The 13978-nt window shown below is 36.5% G+C and overlaps 1 protein-coding gene across 1 annotated transcript in view; it reads left to right on the top strand.

Moving 5' to 3' along the window:
• ERC1 (ELKS/RAB6-interacting/CAST family member 1) overlaps positions 1-13978 on the top strand; it is a gene marked incomplete at both ends in the record, with an annotated part of 99878 nt that overhangs the window by 15186 nt on the left and 70714 nt on the right. The window contains 4 exons of the mRNA XM_010291652.1: positions 1134-1208; positions 3281-3436; positions 5533-5625; positions 8091-8258. Coding sequence (XP_010289954.1) covers positions 1134-1208; positions 3281-3436; positions 5533-5625; positions 8091-8258 — 492 coding nt within the window. The remainder of the gene's footprint in view (positions 1-1133; positions 1209-3280; positions 3437-5532; positions 5626-8090; positions 8259-13978) is intronic.

The raw sequence follows: 13978 nt of genomic DNA on the forward strand, positions 1-13978 counted from the left end.
GTGTTTTCAGTTTTTTAAGCAGCACTATACAACTGTACTTTTCTCATTCAAATAATTAATCATATGGAGCAAGTTGCATGTATGACTACCATACAAAATGTTATCCCTTCACCATGTCTTATTGAAAATATGAGTTTGTGGATGGCTTTTTGGATTTGTCTTTTAGGTGTTGAAGGGGAGTGGGTGGCTCAACTCTATGTATGTATGCACATAAACAATTTATTGTTAGGTAACTGATATGATAGTTCATATTCTATGGGCATCAAAGTATGTTTATGTCATGTAATACTAAATTTCTAACAATACTCACATTCCTACATTTGACATTAATGTGTGATGTAAGGACAATATTATTTTAAGACAAATAATGAAAAAGTGGAACAGATACTATATTGTTTCTCCTGTATTCCCATTTGTTGGTTTGAAAGCCCTAACTACTTTATATGGTGAAACAAGTTGTTTCAGCTTTCTATCATTTTATTCCTTAGAAAGTAGTGTGAAGCATGCTAGTTCTGTGAATTCACATCAACAGAAATATCACATGGAGTTTTGCGTCCTCCTGTCTGCGTACTCAGCTTCTAGAGCAATGTGCTATCCAGTCATGTACTTTCAGCTATGTTCAAGGCCCAGCAGAGAAAGATTTTCATTATGCATAATTCAACATTGCTACTCTGGGGTAAAAAAGTTGGAAAAAGAGAATTATCAATGCAGCTGTACCCTATAGCTTGTTGAAACAGAAACTACAGCATTATTGTTTTCAGTAGTCAAATAAATTATGTGTATGTTTTCTGTGAGAAACTAGTAGTAATAGTTTAGTTTAGGAGGCAGATTATAGGGGTTTTTAGTAGACTCAGCTGTCATTTGAACAGCTTATTTTGAGTAAGTAGGTAGTCAAAGATGCAGTTTCTGTGGTGCCTTTTAACTGAGGCTGTGATTCCATCGAATGAACTTTTGCCTATCCTTTCTTTGATATGAGAAATGATAAAACAAAATGTATGAACTGGTAACATTAGAAAGCAGCATTGAATTATGGTATGTATTAGAAAGAGAAGGTTCTAGTAATTCTGATTGTATTTGGTAAGTGGGACAAAATGCCATTAGGCTAACTCTTGCTTTCTTTTCTGCTGGTACAGGAGATTCATCGTCGATTTGAAAATGCTCCTGATACAGCCAAGACAAAGGCTCTGCAAACTGTTATTGAGATGAAGGTAAATGATTCCATATAGGCAGCAGTAGAGTTTGTTCTCTGGAAAATGGGTTTTCATATGAAAGGTGACTCTACCAAATATCATATACTTCCATCAGTCTTCTAATTTAAAATGAATATATTTATTTTATATTATTTTATTATTTATTATTAATCAGGGAAGAGACAGAGCTGCTTCATGACACAATAGAAACCTGCCTTCTGTCTGTCTGCCTGCAGCAGCATATACAGATTTCTTTCAGTTAACCAAGAGTCCATTGTATTGCAAGGATGGGAATGATGGATTAGTAGGTTTTTATGATGATGTGGGTTATTTTCTTTTTATATTATCATCATTTGAAATGCTGCTTTGTGTTCTGTGTCTCAGCTAAGTTAGCAATTTGAAAACTCAGAACCCATTTAAAGAATGGGTCATATAGCTACAAAGATGTCTATATGTCATCGTAAACCTAACTTTTCTAGATGAATTTGTGATTGAATTCTTAAACCACTAACTCAAGTATCTAATGGAACAATGGTAATTTGCCAAGAGCTCAGGAGCCACAAGTGGACTGTGTGGTTTACAAAGCTTTATGCAACCATATTCATATTGTGTGGTCCATAAAGTACATTAGGCAGGGTTTGGAAGCATACAGTTAAAAAATTGGAAACTCTCTTTGCAAACTATTGTCTTCTATTTTCGTATCCTCCCTTTCTTCCTCTTTCTTTATCTGTCATTTTTTCTTTTATTTTCCTTCTTTTTTTCCTTTCCAACTCTTTCCATTCCATCTCAATGTTTTCCATAGTAGTTTTGCATCTTTTTCATTTACTGTGTTTCTTTTATTAGTCATCTTTGTCGTCCATAGTAATGAAAATTAATTGACCATCTGGTAACATTAAGCTGTCTTTATTATCAAAAGAGAAACACCGGTATTTCTGGGAAATGATGTGAGTGCTGAAACTAAATACTGTTGTAAATTACAACATATCACTTCACCTTACTACCTCTCTAATTTTTTATTGCAGAAGTCTGCTTTACCAATTTTAACTTAAGCATGAAAAATTAAGCAGTAGATCTGACTAGATCTTCATAATGGTCCTTTAGAAAATCTTAACTCATGAATGAAAACCTGTATGTGAAAATCTTTCATGCTCTTTTTCAGCTGTGCTTTGATTATCAGATACCACAAAAATTATGAAGGATTGGTCTATAAAAGAATGGAGGATAGTTTCAAATCCTACCTGTATTTTGGGAAAGATGAAATATTTTGGAGAAAGGAAATAAAAAAAATAGACTGCTTTAAGAGATTACAATTCATAAATACATATCCATGTTCCTGAGCATGCATGAAACTCTGTGTGTTGTATGGATCTGTTCTTGTTATTCCTAACATGTAAGGCTTCTAAAGAAACAGTAAACTAAGTAAATTGAAAACCTCTGATGGTCCTGTAAAACTGTGAGGATAATGGTAGATTGATTTTTTTGTTGTTGTTTTTTTGTTTTCCCCTGTGTGTATGTTTTTCAACCATGGAAATGTTTTAGTGCATTGCATACATGAGCCAGAATACTTGAAGGATCCTCTACTGCCTTATCCACCCAAAAACTAGATTGTCCACTCAAAACTAGATTATTGCATCTTTTCCTTCCTTATGGTGTTTTTTATATTCTCAATTTGTGACACCACTTAAATTACTGGTAGCACAAGCCCCCTTTTTTGCCATTCTTGCTGTCACGTTTTACATTAATTCAGTTAGAATTAAACGTCTCTGTATTTCGCATTACAAGGCAACCTTTTTCCACGTTCCTTTGTTTATTCATCATATATAGTGTCCCTGCCCCTAGCCATGTTTTCTTTCAGAACTAAACCTTTGCTTTCCTTGAAAGGCATAAAAAATTGAAAAATGAGTACTTGAGCACTCAGCCAGATGCTATCTAAAGAGATGTAGACTGATTTCTGTAGGAGTAAATTACTTCAGGAGTAAATTTCAAGGCCAGGTACATGTCCAGCAAATTATTTCCTTTTTTTACTCCTGTGGTATGTTAACAAATCATCTAACTGTGTATCTTTATCTGTGTCTTCTAATCTTTTTCAGGATTCAAAAATTTCTTCCATGGAGCGTGGCCTCCGGGATTTGGAAGAGGAGATTCAGATGTTGAAGTCAAATGGAGCTCTGAGCACGGAGGAACGTGAAGAGGAAATGAAGCAAATGGAGGTGTACCGTAGTCATTCCAAATTCATGAAAAATAAGGTATTGAGAAAACAAATTACAGTAGTAAGATAAATTGAGCCTAGTGAACAGATGAGAGAAATTTTCATATTTCAGTAAGGAGTTATGGTCTGGATTCCCATTCAAGTGCTAGGAAACAGACTTTATTTGTATTCTTAAAAATATTTAAGATAATTTTAAATTAAAATTTGAAAATAACGATGGTTCAGTAAGGTCAGTGGCCCAAATTCTGCTCCTACTGTCGCACCTAACTTTTTTTCATTTCAGAAGGATTTTGTGTTTATCTTTAGACCACTGCTAATCCATTATAGTGTTGGGTTTTATTTGGTCTAGAGTCTTTTCAAATGTAGTCTATTGAAAAAAGAGTGTTTCTTTTTGCCACTGTTGTACTATAAGTAGTAGATCTTTTTATTATCTAAAGGCTGAAAAGAGCAGGAACTGTCACTTTAATGGCTTTCCATTACACTCTCCTTCCAGTAGTGGAGTCAGAATGAGAGTAGAATCTACAACAGTGGTGGTGCCAGCCTTAATTTATGCTGTTGGGAATACAGGACAAATACAGCAGTGAAACGTGTTGATCCTCAGGTATAAAGATGGACACTGACTACTGAATTGTCAATAGCTGAAAGTCAATTCATTCTTTGTTTCTCCCAAAGAAGTGTTTCTCAGTCTTTTAGCGGGCCCTAACATTTTCTAATGAAGATTCGGGACACCTTGTGCAGTAAATTGAAGTATATTGTGAGCAGTCCTGTTCTTCTCAGTTAGCTTTTGCGTACTCCCTGCAAGCAGTGTACAAAACCCTGCAACAGAGGTTGAACATTACTCTGCTAGGTCCTGAACAATTGTAACTGCATTTGTCCTGCTTGAAATTATTTTTCAAAAAAAGAATGCTGGAGAAAGTTTTTTTGAGAAGTGTTACTTGCCCTAAAGTAGAAACATGTAATAAGTATGTGTTTCTTCCACTTGCCTCATGCCAGCTCAATGATTTACCTCAAGATAGCACATCTGTTCTTTTATACTTTTGCCCTTTATCTCACTGAGTTCCTTCTAGGAATTGAAGGATACCTCCTTCAAATTTGGAATGTCAGTTAGCTTTTGCGTACTCCCTGCAAGCAGTGTACAAAACCCTGCAACAGAGGTTGAACATTACTCTGCTAGGTCCTGAACAATTGTAACTGCATTTGTCCTGCTTGAAATTATTTTTCAAAAAAAGAATGCTGGAGAAAGTTTTTTTGAGAAGTGTTACTTGCCCTAAAGTAGAAACATGTAATAAGTATGTGTTTCTTCCACTTGCCTCATGCCAGCTCAATGATTTACCTCAAGATAGCACATCTGTTCTTTTATACTTTTGCCCTTTATCTCACTGAGTTCCTTCTAGGAATTGAAGGATACCTCCTTCAAATTTGGAATGGAGAGATGATTTTAGCACCTCTTCCTTCCCTCCTTTCTTCTTTCTTCTTTCTTCTTTCTTTCTTCTTTCTTCTTTCTTCTTTCCTTCTTCCCTTGTTAGCAACTATTCAATTTTCCCTTCTCCTCTCCCTCTGTGGGCCTATAGATCTCTTCAGCTACTCAGTTTCCGGATCTCTTCCATCTACTGTGTCTGCTTATTTATTTTCCTGCAGAAAATTTGCTCCTTTTTGATAACTATTTGCTCATGACTCATAGCCAGCTCCAATCTTGATATCTTGCTGTCCTACCTTGTTTTGTAATTGCACAACATTTATTTTTTCAGTATTGTATTATATAGTCATCTGTGTCTGTATCTTGACAATTAACTTTATTTCTCTTAAACTGAAAAATGTCTCTTTTCCTGTCCTAATTTCCTCATGAATTCCAGTTGCAAAACCATTGCATGAAGTGCCCCATACTTGATATATATAAACGTAACCATGACTATACATCTTTGTTTCATAATCAAATTCTTGTCTGGCAGCCTATATGAAATTACAGAGACATTAAACTTTTGCGAAGACTTAAGGAAGAATGGAAGAGAAAATGAGTGACCATTGTTGATCCTTCTGTTCAGTTCTTTGTCACTTTTAGTTGCTTGGATTGAAACAGCCTAACTAGAAGCTGACAAATGATAAATATTTAAAAGCATAACAATGTCGTGACAGGTAGAGCAACTGAAGGAAGAGCTAAGTGCCAAAGAGGCTCAAGGGGAGGACCTGAAAAAAAGAGTGGCTGGTCTCCAGGCCGAGGTCTCTGCAGTAAGATTTATCTTTTGTGTGCAGTGGCCATTCACTGGGGCTTGCTAGCTCTCTGGCTTTTGGGGTAGCTTTTCTTCTCTGACTTTCTTTACGACTTGATATAACAGTAGAACTAACAGCCTGCTCGGCCTTGTAACTGCCTTTTTGTTCACATGGTTTTGGTGTCCATAACATCACTCCGCAACTGAACATCTGTATTTGTTTTGTTACTGTTTTTTTAATGGTATGAGCTGTCTTAGCAGTAACTTATTCTCCTCTATTGAAGCAGATTTTCAAAAGCATTCAGCACCCATTTTGGGACCAGACTTTCAAATAGATTTGCTTTCCCTAGTAGAACAAAAATAATTTGAAAACATGTGAACCCTCTTAACATTGGTTCACAAAAAATAACAAGAGCTGGATGCTGAACGCTTTTTAAAACTGATTGTTTAATTTTAGCAGCATGAATTTAGGTTATTCCTTTGCTGTGAAATTAGTGCATTTACTGGGTGATCACAGTGTCTCACCAAGAAGAGAGATGTGAGCACTTAATGCTGCCGTAATTTCCCTTGCAACTTGGAGGGGTATGCGCGGTATTCCCTAAAGAGCTTTAGCACATTGGCAACGTGGGCTTACAGCTCTGAAATGGGGATTTCCAGAGAAAATAATCTTATGGTTCTACTTGGGAATGTTAAAGTAATGAAATGTGGTTGTGTTTAGATGAGAGCATTTTACCGAAACACAAGCATTCAGGGTACACATGCATTCTGAGATGACTCAAAACATAATTTACCTTTTCAAAGAAAGGTGAAACTGGTTTAAGAAAGCTTTAGTGTAATTCAGGCTACCAACTAGTTTAAAAAGTCTGTGTCATCTGAAATTTTTAAGGAGACATTTTTGTTTAGATACTCCAGAATGCATAACTAGCAGTAAATAGTTCATATCTTCCCAGCTATTCTGCTGTGCCTAGCACTGTTGTGCAACTGGTTGTATTGACCAGTAGCTGACAACAGAAATAGTGCTGCTGCCATCAGTGCTTTTGTATCTAATTGAAATAGGTGGTGAAATCATTCTGTGGACATACTTGCTGTTAGTAAAAATATGAAAAAAACAACCTAGTATGTTTGAATTAAGTGAACAATAAACTATTGAATAGTTCTATAAATTAAATTCTTCTTATACTCCTCCCCATTATTCCATTAAAAAAAATTTGTTTGTGTGAGATTTTTTAAGATACATGTTCTCCTTTTTCCGCTCCCCAGTGAAACAGTGTTGTCAAGATAAAACCACATTTACTCAAGCTTTTCCTCTCAGATATTTCTACTAGTACATGCATTTATTCAATTAAAAAAAAAGAAAGTAATTCTAGGTTATATCATGAATTTAATTTTGTTCTTGACACACTCCCAAAAATGGAAAATTACCTGGACAATTCTTTTAGTTTGTGATGTCCTTTAATTTCTGTTTTCAATCATTGAACAACATTCTCTAGGGATCGAGGGATTTTTTTTTTAATGTCATAAACAAAATTGTTCAAGTTTAAAAAGGGAAACTTGCTATTTTATTCTATGAGATTTGTCAGAGGCAAACCAGGAAGTTGGTTATAAACTTGGACATAAGTCTATCTTTAGACTTCCCTGTCCTCTTTAATTAATTCTTTTTTCTTCATATTTACATCAAAATTTTCCCAGGTGATGATTGCACTGAGAATGAGATTTCGTGTCATTTCAATGTTTTAATTTTAAAATTTCTTACTGTTTATCTTTTTAAATGATAATGCAACCTACAGTTGTTAAAATAAATTGTCATTTCCATACTGATTTAATTCACTAAATTAAATCTAGGAAATTGCTCTCAACAAAAAGTGCAATTCCTAAAACAGTTTTCATGTTGTTTTGATGTATATTTTCATCTGCTTTAAGAAGCTCCCATAAATTAAGAAGGTATTTCTTAGAAGATTGAAATGCTGGCTTTGTAAATAGTGGGAAAAGCAAAGGTGTCTTTACATAGTCTGTAAGCATGAGGCTGGATTGATGGAAGGAGAGATGAACGGAAACTCAGTGGTTTGATATTTCAAAGCAAACATCATGCTTCTGAGAAAGGCCTGTAGGTATCTCATCTTTTCTGATACTACAGGGTAAACGTACTTTCTCATTACAGTTCTGTTTCATCTTCATTAAAAACTTATCCCTGCTAAGTAACTGATTTTGGTCAGTCCTTTGAAAGATGACCAAGAACTGACTGGCTGTTAAAAAGACCCTCTCTTGAAAAAATTTATGCTATTCCTCCCCCCTCTTTTTCCTTGTATGTTTTGCTCATCATACAAATTTTTCTGGCCTTCCATTCAAAATAATTGAAGGCTTCACAGAAATGAGATAAGTTTAGAGTATCATACTGTTTGTTGGTAGTTATGTAAATTTATAGTTATTTTTGTAAGGGCATTATAAATTATTTTTTCCTTCGCCCATCTTTTCTTTCTTTTTCAGATTGGTCAGGTGAAACAGGAGCTGTCACGCAAAGACACTGAGTTGCTGGCCTTGCAGACAAAGCTGGAGACCCTCACAAATCAGTTCTCTGACAGCAAGCAACATATTGAAGTTCTGAAGGAGTCTCTTACAGCTAAAGAGCAAAGAGCTGCTATCCTACAGACAGAGGTGAAATGGGCAATTCTGTACTTAATGACTTTTCATAGAGAAAGAGATAAAATGCATTATTTCTTTCCTTCTTGCTTAGGTTATACAATTCCATAGTCATTCAGTACTGCTTGTTCTGAGCAGGTTGCATGTTTGATTATATGTTTGGTTCTCTAGACCAGGGGATTGAGCATAAAGACAAATACATGTGTGTAAGTGCACGCATATTCCTGTGGATGAATACAAACTTGTACAACATGCTCCTCTAATACACAGTCCCTAATATTTTTCCTAGGCACAGCTAAATGCAACACAAGTTGTAATGCCTAAGTTGGGGGGATTTATTTTCAATGACCTTGTAGCTAAAAGACAGCAGGGAAAGGAAGAAGTTCTAGTAGTATACAGCTCCCTGAGACTTCACTGCTACGGTCAGCATGTTCAGGAACGTTTGCATGTAACCCTGTGCTTACACTTGAAATATGGGCTTTAATGTTTTATGATGCATATTCCAAGATAAAGGGAAAATATTTTAAAAAATGTGTTTCAATAACAAATGCTTAATAAATTCCCATATTATGTAAGACACAAGTGTATATCTGAACATCAAATAGATAATAAGTGTAGGATAAGTTTATTGCTTCTGGAAATTGTTGAAGAGCAAGCATGAAATGTGTGAAGGCAGCATTTCAACCCCCTGGTTTGGAAAATTGTAGTGTTAGTAGCAGTCCAAAAGATGGCGGTCATGCATCAAAAAAATATTTCTGTTGCTACAGCTAAGACAGTAATAAGCCAAAGGACCTATGAAATAGGCATGCAGAAAATTTGTGGATAATACTGGTAGAAAGATTCCGTATTACAAGAGTGTAAGAGAATTTATTTGAACTTATGATTTATGATAGATTTAATGGATTTAATACAGTCTATCATGTTCTCTACAGTAAGATGTAGCAATCTGGTATGGTTTTAACACATACAAAGTGTTGTTGATTATCAGGCTATTCCACTGTGTCAGAGTAGATATTTAGAATTGTCCATTTATGTTCCTGAAAATTTGTATGTAATTCCAAGAAGATGTATATACTTTTTGAAAGAGAATCACATCTTTTTCATCTTTGCTGATGTTCTTGACAGGAAGCTCAACAATTAAATCATCATACACAGTTACCTTTCTTCTGTCTTCACAAGTGATCCTCTCAAGTATAAGATTGAAGCATGTTGATAAAATACAGCATTGAGATGTTTGTCATTGCATCCTGTGTTGTGTTTGCATTTTTTTAAAGGAAAAGGTATCTTTCCATACAAGACTTTTCACTGGGAATAGGGTAGGAACATGAGATCGTGCCTGGCCTCACTTGTTGACAGCACTGGTCAATGTTAAAACGTAACTAGCTTCTCTCTATACACCTCGAGAGAGTTATGAGGAGGGAGAGAGGTGCATTTTTCTGTCATATATTGGCACACATCTTCATAGCAGATTGGTATTTTAAAGTCATACCTAAGTAAACATTTTGAGAGAAAAGAGTATACCTTCATAAGCCTCTGTCTTTTGGTCTTCTGTTAAAGAAAACTGCAGGTAGATGGGGAAAAGATGTTGGTATAATATCTCAAAAATGGATTTACCACCTGTCACACTAGGAATACAAAGAACAGTGAGCTGTTTGTGGGGTGTTTATCTTGAGGGCTATTGGGTGGAGCGGATATTGTGGTTAAACTTTTCAATTTGTGAAGGAACCTTTAAAAATAGCTCTAAAAATGTACAATCTCTTTGTAAACAAAACAAAAAAATAAATCAATGTTTATTTTGGAAGTAAGACTTCATCCATATAAAATTTGTGTTTTGCCCAATGAGCCCTTTAGCTTAGGTCAATGCCAGAAGGTACATGGCTTCAGTGGGAGGTTAAATTAATCAGTGAGAACATCCCCTTTATTTTTTGTATACTGCCCAAGCTGGCACGGTTCTGTAGTTGGTCTGTTCTATATGGTAAATTCATATTAATATGCCGTAGAAAAATTAATCCAGTCCTCTGGAAGTATTTTATTTGCTCTTGAATGTCTCAGTAGAACATAAAATTCTCTAAGGGTCTTTCTTTATTGGGGCTTATACTGGCATTTTGAAACTGTAGTAGACTCTCTCAAACCAGAGACAGTTAGGGAGTGGATCACATTTAGTAAGGAATGTGAGAATGGAAGCAGAGTGTCTCCAGCAAGACTTGTTAGCACCAGCTACAATAAGACCTATACTGACACCTGTAAGCATTAAACTCAGCTCACAGAACCGAGTTCACTGTGTTTAGGTATTTAATACCATGTGCTAAAGATCACGGAAGAACAGTTGAACTGATTTCTGACCTGAGCAGACACTGGAAGCAGTGCACCTGTCCCATGTTGAATTTATAACCCTAGCAAGAATCAAACAGGCTCTGCACAAAGGCAGCTGTGTGTGCCTCTGCTCCATGGCATAGTGATGTAATCTAAGTTGTGCAGATAACTGGGAGCTGTATGTTCATAAAGAATTCATTCCCAATTCTTCTGCAAGACTGCACTAGATTTTGCTGCAAGTAGTATAGGAAGGTGAAGAGTCAACTCTAACGTAGTCAAAAATAGAGAATTAAGTCTTGTGAACTACCACCTTCAAAATCAGTCAGTAAACATAGCTTTTAAGTCTTAATTACAGACTACATGATCAGGAAAACAGCTTAGCTCTTATTGTGTTTATATGATGTGTTTGCAAGATAGTAATAGAATGTCACAAAACTGATCCTTTAAAAAATGACTCATTTCAGGTACGTGGAGACTTCGTATAGCAATATCTACAGTAGGGTAAAAGCAACATTTCACCTTGCATACCAAATACAATTTTATGTCTTCCTCTCTGCATTTCTCAATTATCTTTGAATTCTGAGTGCTGATGTAGACAGAATTACTTCAACATTTACTTTTAAAAGTAGCTGGCTCTTTTTAGAAACCATAGCAAGCTCTAAACACATGTTTCAGGACTGATACTCTGTCTGGTCCTTTTGCTGCCATTAATGTAGTTGTACCAACAGAAAATAAAAGTTTTTAACTTTGCCATTACAGAAAAATCAGGGCTTGGATATAACATAGGGGAGACTGTGCTTTCTGATATAACTGAAGTGTGTCTTGGTTCACTGATGTAAATCAGTAGTTCAGCCATGGTTTGAACAGGTGGCAGGTAGATGGGAAGAGTCACCCAGTCTCAGGAAGAGTAGGGCACTGTTTTTAATAGGCATAACTGACATTTAACTAAACCCAAGTAGGAATCACCAGGGTATCATGGTTATAATAAGCGTATTACGATAATAATCGTAATACCTGTGTTGCTACTGTACAGTAGAGATGATGGTAAACAGCGTATTACGATAATAATCGTAATACCCATGTTGCTACTGTACAGTAGAGATGATGGTAAAAAAGAGAAAAAACGTGTATGCAACCTAAAGTCACAGAGTCACAGAATCATTAGGGTTGGAAAAGACCATTAAGATCATCAAGTCCAACCACCAACCCAACACCACCATGCCCACTAAACTATGTCCTGAAGTGCCACATCTACACATTTTTTGAATACTTCCAGTGATGGTGACTCCACCACCTCCCTGGGCAGCCTGTTTCAATGTTTGACCACACTCTCAGTAAAGAAATTTTTCCTAATATCTAGTCTAAAGGTCCTCTGGCGCGATTTGAGGCCATTTCCTCTCGTTCTATCGCTAGTTACTTGGGAGACCAACATCCACCTCACCACAACCTCCTTTCAGGTAGTTGTAGAGAGCGATAAGGTTTCTCCTGAGCCTCCTTTTCTCCAGACTAAACCACCCCAGTTCCCTCAGCCGCTCCCCGTAAGACTTGTTCTCCAGACCCCTCACCAGCTTCGTTGCCCTTCTCTAGACATGCTTCAGCAACTCAATGGCCTTCTTGTAGTGAGGGGCCCAAAACTGAATGCAGTATTAGAGGTGCAGCCTTATCAGCGATGAGTACAGGGGCACAATCACTTCCCTAGTCCTGCTGGCCACACTATTTCTGATACAGAAAGTCCTATTGACTCAAGCTCCCAAGTCAGTTCTGAAACTCACTGTGGACTTCTGAAAATTCTAGTGATTTCCTTAAGCTATAAGTTGGAAATATTCTAAAAGCTAAGACTTTAATCTAATTACAGAATCCAATATTCTAAAAAAGGCTTAAGAATAAATTTAAATTAAATATTTTGTCATTTATTGTGTTTATTATAGTAGTCATTGGAGCTACTAATGTTCTAGTTTTTCTTAGAAATTTGGAATTCTACATGCTTAATGTATGGCTATACATATTAGGAGCAGAGTCATAGAGTATTATTTACTGCTACTGGAAATGTCTGTGAATACAGATCAATGGTTCCCAACACAGTTTTTCATACACAGTTCTTACAGTGAAGAAATTTAGGTCTTGTGTATGGGACTCAGCTGAAAAGAGGTACCTGTTGTACCTGTATCAAGGAAGGCTATTGTGTTGAAGGTGGCAACAAATGTGCTTATTTTGCTAAAACTTCATGGGAAATTGGATGGTACGTGCAGGTCAAGTTAGCAAGCCCATTGTTGAACGAAGGACTAGCAGTTGCTTGAGCTGTACGGTAAGATTTTCCTTGCCATGGCAGTCTATTAGTGTGAAAGCAGTTGGCTTAACCCAGGGTTAAGACAACACCATCCAAGACGCAGAAATCAGGAGAAGGGGCGTCAGCACCTCAGTAGCTATTTGCCTATTCGTTTCCATGTGCAGAGAAAATCTTAAGCTGACTTTGTTGAAGTTGGCATCACGACTCCCACGGACCTCAATTCTTGTCACTGTGGGAGGATGCCATACATAAACTGAGCTGACATGAATAAACAAGTGCAGTGTTCTGCCAGGAATAGTGCTAAGGTGATGATTGTGTGTCCTGCCAGCCTTTGAAAATATTCTTGAAAGTGTTTTCTGTGGTTTCCTAGGCAGGGACCTCACACAAATAAAACCAGGAATGCAATTTACCCCAAACCATACGCTAATATAGAGTTCAAAGAGAATAATCAATCAGAAAATGGAAAGCATTTTGTGGATAAATTTCTGTTTGCAGATGTTCTCTTTTCGCTTAATACTGTGCTGTAGGCATCTGGACTGTCTCAAATATTTTGCAACACAACTGTTGAAAGTATGTGGATTTGCTTGTGAGGGAGATTTCTCTTCAAGGATGAATCAAAGTGACTCTTAGCTTTAATATTAGAGATATCGGAGAAGAACATACCTAATCAATCTATAAAATCGCGTGTTTTTATAAAGAAGACAAAGCCTTATCCACCTGCTAAACTTTTCGTTACAAACACTAGCAATCCTATAAATCATATTTGGGTAGTACCTGGTACTCTAATATCACTGCAGAATATGCTCCATGACCCACTTGCTGGGTGAGAGGTCAGGAATGTGATTTTAATAATGTATGTGTAAGGGAGAAGGCTCCAGACGTAGAGGTGGCAGCGGGATTGCAGTGCTGATGGGGAGAGCAGGGCAGTTCTTTTCCCCACTGGCAAGTGCTTATTGCTCTGTGTAAAAGGAATCAGACAAAACAGCAAAGGGTTTTGTGGGCATAACATACTGTAAATGTAGAGCCTTAGAGGTAACTCTCCGTTAGCAAATCGAAATAAAGTGGAATTAGAATAACACATTAAAACTAAATGTTGTTTAAAATACTGTAAGCATAGTGACTACCTAATTTCTTT

This window comes from Phaethon lepturus, unplaced genomic scaffold, assembly GCF_000687285.1.
Source record: "Phaethon lepturus isolate BGI_N335 unplaced genomic scaffold, ASM68728v1 scaffold3857, whole genome shotgun sequence".
NCBI lineage: Eukaryota > Metazoa > Chordata > Aves > Phaethontiformes > Phaethontidae > Phaethon > Phaethon lepturus.